The sequence below is a fragment of the Cygnus atratus genome, chromosome 14 (assembly GCF_013377495.2).
Source record: "Cygnus atratus isolate AKBS03 ecotype Queensland, Australia chromosome 14, CAtr_DNAZoo_HiC_assembly, whole genome shotgun sequence".
Classification (NCBI taxonomy): domain Eukaryota; kingdom Metazoa; phylum Chordata; class Aves; order Anseriformes; family Anatidae; genus Cygnus; species Cygnus atratus.
This window is the reverse complement of record NC_066375.1, coordinates 1,977,872-1,990,026: the sequence shown is the minus strand read 5'-3', so window position 1 is coordinate 1,990,026 and position 12,155 is coordinate 1,977,872. Positions and strand designations below refer to the sequence as shown.

The following is a 12,155-nucleotide window of genomic DNA, read 5'->3' as shown; positions in this document are numbered from 1 at the left end:
GAAACAACCGAACGTTAAGTAAGTTAGTCTGAAATTCTTCCGTTTACAGACTGAAACAAAAGCCTCACCTAGTTAGCATTAGTGGAAATTGCCATCTTATCAATCCAAAGTACTACGACAAGCTTTGCTTTCCAAAGGCCAACCACTGAAAGACTCAATGTGATTTACAAACCCAACAGCAGCTTTAGTTTCAGCTTTGCAAAGTAATAATTAAGTACATGGAAGTCAGCAGGATGTTTTTTCAGAGTTAAGAAAGGTTCAGGAACAGGCAAGCATAAAGAGAAGGCGATCCTTCACAGCAGAATAGTATCAAGGATGATGAGGAGTTACTTTCCCTGATGAGGCGAGTGCTTGATAGGGCCATATTAGGAAAGTTATGAAATTCAACTGCGAGGATTAACAGTTTGGGCAATCTCAGGAGTTGCATCATAACATTGTGCATTGGTTCTTGCCATACCTATTGAAGTGAAGAACTCTGCTTCTGCGTGGCAGATCAAGAAGACAAAGAACACCAACTGCAGACAGGGCTTCATCTTCTAGATAGCTTAAACCTGTAACATATTCAAAGGAAAAGGGATTGAAAAGGACTAACTTATTCTCGAGGAAAAACAAGGCATTAATCTTCACCTTCAACCATTGCACCCTCATGAAAGTTATTTGGGTCACTGAAATACTGAGCTGTGATCAGTAAAGCTTGAAAAAAAATCTTCCTCATGCTGAGGAGCTCAGTCTCAAATAGTCTGGAATACTCAAAACAGTCTCAAATATCTAGAATCCTCTAAGAGACTTGCACAGAAGACATGTTCAAACGATGGATGTAACAGAAGCAACGTATTTGTCCACACGAACAGTGAGAACAACCTTCTGCAAGTGCAGCTCAATGCCTTCAAATTCACAGCTGGAAAGTGAGAGTATACAAAGTTCTATCTTCCAGCAATAATAAAGGTCTAAATCTAATGGTCAGACTTGCAGCATGCTAGGAAACTGTTATATAAAAGCTGTCTAGAAATTCAAATAGCGAGAAAGCCAAACAAAGAAATACAGCAATTTGTAGAGTAGAAGTGGCAGCAAACGTTGGAAAAGTTGAAAGAAAATTTCCAGCTTTGCTTATTCAAACACACCGTCCTAGCACACTGGCCTCTGGGCACAGCCCCTGACTTTTGCATCTCAAAAGCTGTGCCAGTTCAGCACCCCAGCCCCTTGAGACAGGGGCAGAAAGCAGACTGCTACGCTTCTGCGAGCACAGCGTGGGCATGAGAAGGAGACCCAGGGCAGCAGGCAGACACAGCAGAAGACAGAAGACAAGTGGGGTGAGGGATGCAAAGTCCATGCAGGAGAACTTCCTGGGAGCTGTAATTCTTCATGCACGTCTGGTGTCTGCCTGCTCCAGTGAATTTAGGAGGATCCTGTGCTGCTCTTAGATCCAGAGGTCAGCCCACAGCTCGCTCCGGAGCTGCTGTTCACGGAGCAGGAACAGCCACCGCCACCAGCCCTCGGGAGCCACGGGAGCTGCCATAACACCCACACAGCAACAACAGCTCTCCTTGATGTAACAGCACTAATTCCCATTTCCTACCCATTGTAACTGGGTAAACAGTTCGGTGGCTGGAAGTGACCACACATGACCTGCTGTTAATCAAAAATACATTAACAGCGCGCACACAAAAGGCAATCACCTAAATCTGATGAGAAAGGGGTATGGAGGGAAAAAGTGAAAGGAAAAGAGATGGAAAATTAAAATTTCAGCAATGCAGTAAGTGGGAAGCATTAAAATAGGGTAATTCCAGACAACTCTAGCTCACTGTTCCCTTGAGCTCCAGGTTTGCCTGCACAACACAAAACAGGAGCTGGCAGGTGGATGTTGCCCTCTCCTTCCGTGTTTCTTGCGTCTATAGCACCATACATCCTAACCCTCAGCCAAGCTCCTTGGTGCCATGGACACGAACAAGCACACCAGTGATACGACCATCTTTAAGAACATTACAAACAGCTCTGACATGTATTATCACATTGCAAGATGACAATTTTTTTTTCTACTGATTGCTTTAGAAGTCTACGTGAGAAACCAGAAACATTTACCACAACAGTTTGCGAGCATGAGTAAGCAGGAAAGCAGCGTCTCAGAGCATCAGAAGAAGTCTTCTCCTTTCCCAGTTTTCTCACCCCCCTGCAAACCACATATTCCCAAACGGCTTGTTTAAGTTAGTTCAGAACTAGTACATGGGTAATGTGAGAACCAAGTGAAGCTGAATGAGTGGTGCCACGCAGAGGTCTGCCAGCACTAAAAGCCACAGTAAACGATATAGCAGAAAGCACAGCGAGTCAAGAGCGCTTGGGAAGTACATCGGTTGGGATATATTAAGCCAGAACTGTCCATCTGCAGGGTCTGTTCTCGTCTCACGGAGTGTTTTTTTGGATGCACTACACAAAGCCTGGCAAAACAATTATGAGGGAGCTTTCCAGTTAAAACAACACAACTTCGCATTCTCCCTGCACCTCCCCACCATGTTCTCTCATGGCTCAGGACATCTGCCAAGAAGAACACTTACTACAGCTAGCAGCTTGTCTTTATAGCAGATCTTTAACAGCTTTGCCATCCTACTCAGATTTACTTGAGTCAATAAACAGAAACCCTCAGTAAACAGGGAAATCAGCTCTTGCTTGAATAAGCTGGACACCTGGCTGCAGGGTTTGCAGATTGTTTGTACACATTCTTTTCGCAGCTGTTATTCAGAAAGCCAGCAAGAACTAACGAATTACAGGAGGCTGAAAGTGATGTCATAACCACATTCTTGGAGAGCACAAGTGTGCGTGCACACACACACGTGTGCGCCCACCCCACTACAGCTAGCCCATCTGCTACCAAAGAGGGGAAGAGCCAGGAGGGGCCTTAGCACCTCAATAACTACGATCGAGACACTTATAAAACCAGTGTTTGTTCAGAGAATGGAAGACCTTAGTTGCTGAGAAATGCCTGAACTCTGCTGGTAAGAGGTCTGTGTAGGACAAGCTCTGCCTACATTCCTGGCTTTTTTGGCATCGTCAGGTAACAGGCATGTCATGCTGCACAGGTGAATTTAGGATTTCCGTTTCTTTCAGTGAGAACGGCCACATTCCCCTGCAGCGGACTTGCACCTTCCCACTAGGCTCAGTTCAGCGCTAAGCATAGAAGAAAGCCCCTGAGCAGGAGCCGAGAGCAGGCAGCACACGCTGCCTTGGGAGCTCAGATCTTATGGAGCTCAGACCTTACAGCGCTTTGCTCCTCGCCACCGAGCGCTCGCACCGCCTAAGGGACCGCTCTCGCTGCTGCATGAAGCCTTTCCAGTGACAGACAGCTCAACAACTCTACATACACTGACATATTTCATGCTTTGCTCCTTTCCTTAAAGGTGCCAGCCAGCACAGCAAAAAAGCCAACCGAATGGATATTGTATAAACACTTTCTAGGTCTGCGAGCCCTCAATGAATCATCGCTCCCACTGGAAAGAGTACCGTCAGACTGCAGGGAGCACTGGCAGAAGGAAAAAAGTTCTTCTAGACCAAACAGACCAGGATGGATTTTTTCTCCATGCGTTAGACTGAGTTCTTCATTAAATACGCTAAAAATTCTCAAGAAATAAGAAAATGGACCTGACCTGTGAACATTTGCGTGTCTACCAAGCTAGAACACCACAAAACCCCTCTCTTCCTCTTCACCCCAAAAAAAGTTTTGACAAGTACTGTTTGGTTGGAATGGAAGCATATGTAAGGGGACTATTTACTTTCTGCAGCTTTTTTAAAGGTACAATTAGTAGCACACATACTGTCCTAACCCTCATCTTCAGCTAACCGTCTCACGGCTGATTATTCGCTCCCGGATGTCAGCTTTTCCCTTCCCAGACAAGGTTATGCTCAGAAGAACAAAACCCAAGGCAGAAGAAGCGTTCTAATTAGGCTGTCAAGGAATTGGAAAGATGGAACAAAAGCAAGTGCCTTATTCAGGCTCCAAATTAGCAGACACCTCACGCAGAAGAATTAAGCGGAACTGACATAAGGTCAGTCTGGGCGATTTAAAGACTAAGTGGCACCCCTTATCATTGCTTATTAGAATGACGGATCAGGCCAGAGCATGACACTTGCTGTGCTGTGAACTCTCATTACAATCACATGAGCTCCAGGAAAAAAAACCAACGCACTGGTCTTCCACCCCCCAGATGTGACAGGACTCCCTTTGTGCCAATAGCCAGGCACATATATGCTGCTGGGACCCTTCAAATACAGGGTATTTTTCAATGCCTACACTACATCTCTTGAAATGTACCGATACACTACCATGCCAGGTGTTTCTTTTACACACAAGATTTTTATCTACAGTTCAGTTTCCAGAAGCCAACATCATACAATTCCAACTGCAGTGTCTGGGCATAGAGGGTCCGCAGTCCTCCACTCAAACCCCAAAGCTCCCAGCCCACCCTGCAGAGCTACAAGTATCTCTCTGCCGTGCTAATCTCCATCTCTCAAAAGTGACTGTGCCACCTGAGGCGCCAAGAGGTCCAAGATCCAGACTGAGCTCTCTCACCACTGACTCCCCCCCTACATTTCACTAGGTAAACTTTTACAGACATTCAGAGCCTAAGTTTTTGCCAGTGAAGCCAAATCAAACTTTAATATACTCCTAACGGTTCTGGTTTCCCGTTTTTTCCATCTTTTTTTTTTTTTTTTCAGAGCACAGAGCAATGGTTTCTTCCCAGCAGTTAAGGTACACTACTCTTCCCTAGTTTGCTTCTACTCTCACAGACCCAAACCCGCACTTTGCTACAGGGAAATAAAGCATGCAAAAAAAAAAAAACCAACAGAAGAAACAGTGTAATATATCATTTTCCTAAATTACAGTAAACCATCAGAGTGCAACAACTTACAAGCTGATGACAAACAAGGGTCACAGCCTGCCTCTTCTTCTGTGCTTGCCTATGCTATTGAATGCACCTGGAAAACCACTGCTAAAATAGCTGCTTCTGTGTTGTATCTAAATTTAAAGTATCGTGGTGCAAGCTAACAAGGAAGTCACTATTCCGAAGCCACCTCAGGCCCCAGATGAGTTCTTGGTGCGTACACAGCTGAGGCCCACCTGCCAGGCTCTGAAGAATGGTCCGTCCTCGAGCAGCAATTTGAGGTTGGACTCTTGGACGAGCCAGGCTTGTCTTGGGCTTCCCACCCACTGTCTGTTACTTGCAGACACAGCAAGAAGCACGGACCTGACTGCAGCTGGCTTCATCCCCTTTCTCCTCCACAAGGAACAGAGCTTCACAAGTAGGCCACAACTTTCTATCAGTCTTGAGGGCTGCATATACAGCTAATTATATTTAATTGGAGAATGGTACAAACAGAAACCTGCAAGATTTCTTACATACTTATTTAAAGCCAGAAGATGGACTGAATTGTAAATACTTTTTCAGGATGTTGCCAAGAAAGAACTTCTCTTGCTACCGCTATAAGAAAATCAGCCACAAAAACATCCAGCTTGTAGCAGTAAGGTCTTGCAGCCAGCAGATGATGGCAGCTATAAAACTAATTAAAATTATTAAATAGAAAGGAAACATTTTTATCCTAATAAAGCAAATTTTCACTGCTTGCAGATGAAGGAAAAAAACATTAGGGGTTAAAATCTATTATCCAGCTGTAGTCAGATGCTCCAACACTCAGCCACTCCCAACGCAAAAGTATGACCTTAAATGCCTATCAGCGTCCCACCCAGGCACACCTTCACCCTCATGACAGGATTTCCAACACCATCAGCGCAGCATGCAGCTCCCTTCCTACAAACAGCTAGCTCTTGGTCACACCCAGGGAGAGAGAAAAGGCATTGCCTCCTTTCAATGTTCGGTGCCTCCTCACAAGTGAGCTCTTCTTCCTCATGCAACTGCTTCCCAGCTCCTTCCCCAAGTACACTCCGAATTTACTGCTCAAAGCAGCTTATGCCTACATCACTACCTTTCTTGCCAAAGGCTTAATATGCATCTGAAAACAATTATAATTGCCTAACAAATAATATAACATGATTCCCTTGCGCTTTTCAAGGCAATCCAAAAGGAAAAAAGCTGTTCGTTTGCACACATTAACGAGGATAAAGTACATCCATGCAAAACTGCATGCCTTTTTTTGAACATAAAATGGTTTGCGTTATCCTTAGCTGTAATACCCTTAGAAAGCATAAGCATCTGGATTAACTTCCACTTTTTTAAACCACAGCAAAAAAAATTCTTCTGCACTCCAGCAGACAAGAAAATTCATGCAAATCTAAAGCATAGCAAACCTGCCTGCATCTTACTCCGCAGTGCCTGCAAGCTCATCAGACATGAAGCAGCCTAGAGCCAAACCCCACACTGTTACTGAAGACAAGACAGCAGGACTGCATGCTTTTTTCCCCACTGGAGTTTGTTTTCCAGCATTAAAACTCAGACTTCATTTTACTGTGCAGCGCCCATAGTTTTAGCATATCATAACGCTTAAGATAGCCTCCCATATGCTCAAATAACATTAAAAATCTTTCTGTTCAGAAAGAAGATTATTTTTTAATGACAGGTCTGTGGTCACTGAGGTTTTCCTTTCAACTGATAACAGCAATTGAATTAAAATGAAGACATTATCTCAGAGATGTAGGGGCTGAATCTCAGATCACCCTAGAACATGCCTCCTAACATACTGTGAGTCCCTGTTTCTCAGACATATAGAAAGCCATACACAAAAATCAGAACTAGCTATAGAAAAAGCTATGTTTACAGCTTGCTTCTTTGGAAGGTTGCCAAATATGCACAGCATGGAAATTATAAACAGACTAGATTCCTGACTTAAATCTAGAATGAAAAACTTATACTAAACAGTAAATCATGCTCCCCCTGCTGTTACTGTCTTTGAAATACACGATCACATCCATGGCTTGTACTTCCTGCACTGGAAAGGGCTATATTAAAAAGAATCTCAAGAAATTATGCCAAAAGCAAGAAGCAAAATTCCTGCCCGTTAGTGTCACGGCAATGCCAATTTACAGCTGTTACACAGCACTCTGCCTATAAAATCCAAGTGGCGGTTATTGGTAGCAATTTACATTCACAACATACCTGCAGGATTGTTTCCTAGGTCCTTGATGCCCAAAAGCTGAAGTATCAGCCTGGAGAAGATGGCTGCAGTGGTCTGTCAGATCAGCTTCAGGCTCACAACACACCTATAAAATTAAGGAGCAAGAAGTTTTATTATGAAACGCCTTCTGGGAAAGCCTGACTCAGGGCGATCACTCAGCAAGGAACAGCAGCAGCACGAAGCCAGAGGGCTCCAAACATGGCCTGCATGTACATGCCCTCCTTCCTCCCAGGTTATAACGAAGTTCTGAGTGTCCTGAGGCTGAATTACTCCTGTCTGCCCCTGAATGCGTGCTGCTGCAGCTCTGGCACCAGCCTGCAGCCGCCGGGCCTGCCCAAAACCCTCCCTCCCACACCCTGCTGCTCACGCCTCGCTGCCCGCCTGCCTCCGGCTCAGCATCGCTGCCCAACCACTGACTGCAGCAAAAGGATTTCCCAAAAAAATACAAGCCTCGTGTTAAACCAGCAGGAGATGGGAGTGGAACAAGCAAGTTCTGAAAGCCTGTATGTAGCTTAAGACATCGTTTGTTTCATCTCAAAGTGACAGCAGGCTGGAAGTACACGGGGAGCCGGTTAGTGCAGCAGGCACGGTGACCCCACCGGCCTCTGCGACAGCACCGCTCACATCTGAACCCTAGGGCAGAGAAAAGGGGAACGAGCCCTGCCAGCTGCTGGTGTTTTAGGAACGGGGCTGTTGGTGCTGTGTCTCCTCAGAGCCCTGGCTCCGAGCCCCGGCTCCCTCCAGGCCGCCCGGCGGAGGCCACCGGAGGCCTCGAACTCGCCCCTCGCTCCCCGGGCAGCGCCAGCCGACACCGGGCGGGAGGAGCCGCAGGTGGCTCGAGGCGGGGATTTTTATTTAAAAAATGGAAAATAAAGAAGCGGGGAGGGGAGACCCAGAGCGATATCCACGCGAACAGCGCTGCCACCCCCCCCCACCCCGCAGCAGGACCCGGGGGTGCGGGCACCCGGGCCGTGCTCCCGGCCCCTTCGCGTGCCCGAGACCCGTCCAGCGGCCCCGGCTCACCGCGACCCCGGCCCGTCCTCCTGTCCGTCCTTCCTGCCGTCCGTCCGCTCCCCCCCCGGCCCGGCCCGGCCCGGCCCCGCTGCTCTTGAGCCGCCGCCGCGCCGGGAGCCGCGCCCCCCGCCCCGCCCGCCCGCCGTAATGCCGCGAGTAGCGGCCCCGCCGCCGCCTCAGGGCCCGGCCGCGGCCCGCGGGGCTCCGCAAGGCGGTGGGGTCCCAGCCCCGGCTCCGGGCCCACGTCTGCCCGCCGGCCCTTCCACCTGTGATGGCGTTTTTCCTCACAAAAGCTGCCCGCCCGCCTCCCAGTGCTGGCACTGGGAGCTGCTGCTCCTCCGGCACACCGAAACCAGCATGTGTTGGGGCATCGCCATCGCCTGACACTGCCCCATAGGCCTTATGGTAGCTTCATGAGGATGGAAATGTGTTCTAAAAGGGAAATTAGCGCATGGTTTGTGTCCTCACCGTGTCCCCTACATACAAGTTGGTTCCACACAGCCTGGGCTTGGCCCTGGGATCTCCGCAGGGCCGTGGGTGCAGATGGAGTCAGGCACTGGGGCATGGACGGATCTGAAGCACAGCCAGAGAAGATCATTCCCCAGCTCAACAAGGGCATCTAATTTACATTTTTTCCCCTACACAAATTGATACACCAATTAAAAGTGACTTTCATTACCAATCATCATTAAATCTTAGCCCAGAATAACATCTTTTAAGTGTTAAGTAGAGTCAGGAACTCAGTCAGACCATACAGGACACCAAGACCAAGCAGCTTCTTGCTTTCCAGATTTCAGCGGATTTCATCACCAATGCACTCTCTGAACAGAAATCTAGCGAAATGTGACTGAGAAAGCAAGACTTTGGGAGATGACTCATATCAGAATGCATAAAGTGGAAAAAATAAGGAAACAAATATCTACCATAAGGGTATAATTTCACTGAAGCTTTTAGCAACTGCTAATATCGTAAACCATAATAAAAGGGTCCAGCTGTCCTGTCACCAAAACTTACTAAAAGGCTCCACACGCTGCACATATGTACACTTTGTGCATTAACATTTATTTGGGTATAGTTAATTTCCATCACATATTTACAAAAGATTACATTACTGTCAGTGACAGAAGCAATCTGTAAGGCTGTGACTGTACAGAACATATTAGTGCATTTTAGAGACTGTACAAACAGCATTAGTTTTCAGAGATAATGATGTGATTCAGAGCCAGAATTTTTATCCAGTTCTGATCTTTTTTTTAACCTATTTTTATGACAAACTTTTTGTTCTTATGTTATGGAGAAATAGATTTTTTCCCCCTGTTTTAGTGGAAAGGACTAAAAGAGTTTTTAGAGGGAACACAAGAACACAATAATCTGTCTTTTCTCTTGCAAATAACCAGCTGTACAGTCCTTTTGACTATATATATAGACAATATGATGCAGTATTAGCACAAAGAACCTTGACTATGTAATGTTTCTAAGTCTTGTATTGTGTTGTCCTTATAATGCACCAGTTTTGCTCTAGCTATATTTGCTTTGAAATTCTTCCTTTACATAAAGTTGCTGAGTTTGTTTAGTGGCCTTGGCTGGGAGCAGGAGCATGTGTCAGGTTAAAAACAGCTCCTTTGCTTCTGCCCCTGGAGAGGGGGGAGAGATTTCTGGTCCGAGAGGAGGAGGAGGCACTGCCCGCTGAGCCAAGGTCCAAGGAGAGCAGCGGGGAATGGCTGGAGGTGTTTTTTCATCATCTGATTATACCATTCCAGGCTGATCTCACCTCAGCACAGCCCCAGCTAGCACCTAAATAGTTGCGGCATTGAGATCTGGTTTAAAACCAGGAGAAGCAAGCATCCTGCTAGAGTTTCAAACCACTACTTTCCCTAAGAGTGGAATCAAATCACTTTGCAGAGAGCTTGGCTGCCAGATGCACACACAAGTATTTTTGGATGCCCCCCTTGCCTCTCATATTACAAGACTTTTGTCTGAGACCTTAGCAGAGGAAATATTAAAACTATCTAAGAGTACTTACATAGTACAGTATAGTATTTCCCATAAAACAATGCACTGAGTCAGAATGGAGGAGGCAGGGATAACGAAACTCCTCTGACCTCAGTGGAGCTCAGATTTCTGAAACTGAGTTTTAAAAGTACATGTGTAAAAAGACCTCGTACACAAATAAATTCTAAATTTAGCAGTTTGCCTATTGACTTCCTCTTTTTTTTTTTTTTTTTTTTTAATGAATGAAAAACAATCACACCAGATCCTAGAGAAGCAAGAATGGAAGCCCAAAACAAAGGCATGCCAACATCATCTATATGTTGTTCAAAGGCTCAGACCAGTGTGACCAGTGTCTTTGCAACTACCAGAGCTAACAGGTCATGCTACGCTAGGAAGTGGTGCCTGCAGGAGTGCCATCTGCTTGTTAGTCTCACTTTAGTGTGCACAGACGGATCTTACAAGCTGACGATTTGGGGCACCAAAGGAAATGCTAACTCCATGTCAATGATGGGCAGAAGCAGGGGGGTTCTGAAGTAAGGGAGAGTGGGGGTACAGTGCTCAAATGCATCTCCTGCTCTGGCTGTGCCTGCAGGCTCAGCCCTGGCTGGTACCAGCTGGTAGCAAAAATCACAGAGCCTGCTCTGACCTGGAGCGTTTGTCAGGAAGCCATCCCGAATCAAAACCCCTGAGCATTAGAGAAATGTAGTCCATCACCGGGGAAAGGTGCGTGGACGAAAACAGTGAGGTATCAACTCTGCCAGGTTTTGTCTTCTGGCAGAACTCAGAGACCTTGGCTGCAAGCAAACTCCTGCTCTGAACGTTTCCCGAGCAGCCAAACCTGTGCCAGGGTCCTCCTGGAATGGTGAAAAGGCCCCTCGCCCTCACACTGCTCTGCGGGCTCAGTCCTGCGAGGTGCTGAGCTCTGACACTGCTGAGCACCCGGGCAGGCGGCAGGCAGCATGCGGTGTTATTCAAGCTCACACCCCTTGAGGACACCAAAGTGCAACCAAGAGAAATGGAAGGATGGGATGTATTTGTTAAGTTCTGCTGCAGATAAGCCAGATGAGAATTAATGTGAGATAAACACTCACCGCTCAGATGGAAAAGGTCTGTCGTGCTGAGCAGGAGCTCCAGCTGTCCCTGTGCCAGTGCTGGGGAGCTCGAGCTGGGTTTGCGAGGAGAGGAGGGAAGACAAGCCCGGGGAAGAATCCGGCGGCTCATGTTCCTGTTTAACATAATTATGGTACAGCTGGGGCTGGTCTGGCAGCGCTCTGAACCGTGCCCAGCTGCACGTTTACAAGGTCATTTAAACTTCTACAAACATAGAAATAACCAGCAATTGCCTGACTGGCTTATTTAAAACTAAGTGCACCCGCACAGATTTGGAAGTGTCTGATACAGGGAAGGGAAAGACACATTTTCTATCCTCCTTAAGTTATTTGAAATGACACCGTCATATATTAATTGCATTTTCTAAGTTGTCCCCCAAAAGAACTAGGGGACGTAGGGATGCAAATTTTCACCCTCACTAAACATTGGTGAGGTCTGTGGGGAGTGAGGCAGCTGTTCTGGGTGGTGCTCCCAGGATTCTGCTCCGACTTCTCTGTTGAAGGAGGCCAGCAGCTCTGCAAAAGCACCGGGCAGCTGCAGCCCTCACCATTTACATGCACGGGAGGCATCGTCCAGGGTGAAACATTTTCTAAATCATATCCATGTTTTATGCTTTTTAATCAAAGTTTGGCCCCCTCCTCCTGAAATGAGTAAGCTCTTTTGTAAACTTGGCTGCAGGAAGGATGAATCACCCAGCGCTCCCTGTTTGAACCGAGGGAAAAATCCTGCAAGCTGTCTGGGCACGAGGGGAGATGCTGAGAACGGCAGCAGTGCTCAGCATCAGCCCAGCCGGGGCAGGACACCTTCCTCCCGCCCGTCCCTGTACCCTGGGCTGTGAGATGCAGGGATGCACCCGGGCACACAGCTGCAGAGCTTCGCCTGCCTGACCTTTGTGTTCACTGCACAGCAGCAAATGTCACCCC

At 47.1% G+C, this 12,155-nt stretch overlaps 1 protein-coding gene across 9 annotated transcripts in view; it reads right to left on the bottom strand.

Moving 5' to 3' along the window:
• The window catches only part of P4HA2 (prolyl 4-hydroxylase subunit alpha 2), a 30,663-nt gene extending 19,305 nt beyond the window's left edge, over nucleotides 1–11,358 (bottom strand). For 7 of the 9 annotated variants that reach the window (XM_050713623.1, XM_035560745.2, XM_035560743.2 and 4 more), the window contains exons 1-3: nucleotides 8,140–8,256; nucleotides 7,098–7,201; nucleotides 458–551 (exon numbers count right to left, since the gene is read on the bottom strand). In XM_050713623.1, coding sequence (XP_050569580.1) covers nucleotides 458–533 — 76 coding nt within the window. In that variant the 5' untranslated portion in view covers nucleotides 534–551; nucleotides 7,098–7,201; nucleotides 8,140–8,256. Of the gene's footprint in view, nucleotides 1–457; nucleotides 552–7,097; nucleotides 7,202–8,139; nucleotides 8,257–11,213 lie in introns of those variants that run through there. The other 2 variants (XM_035560746.1, XM_050713624.1) reach the window with 2 other exon arrangements.
• Between the last annotated feature and the right edge of the window lie 797 nt (nucleotides 11,359–12,155).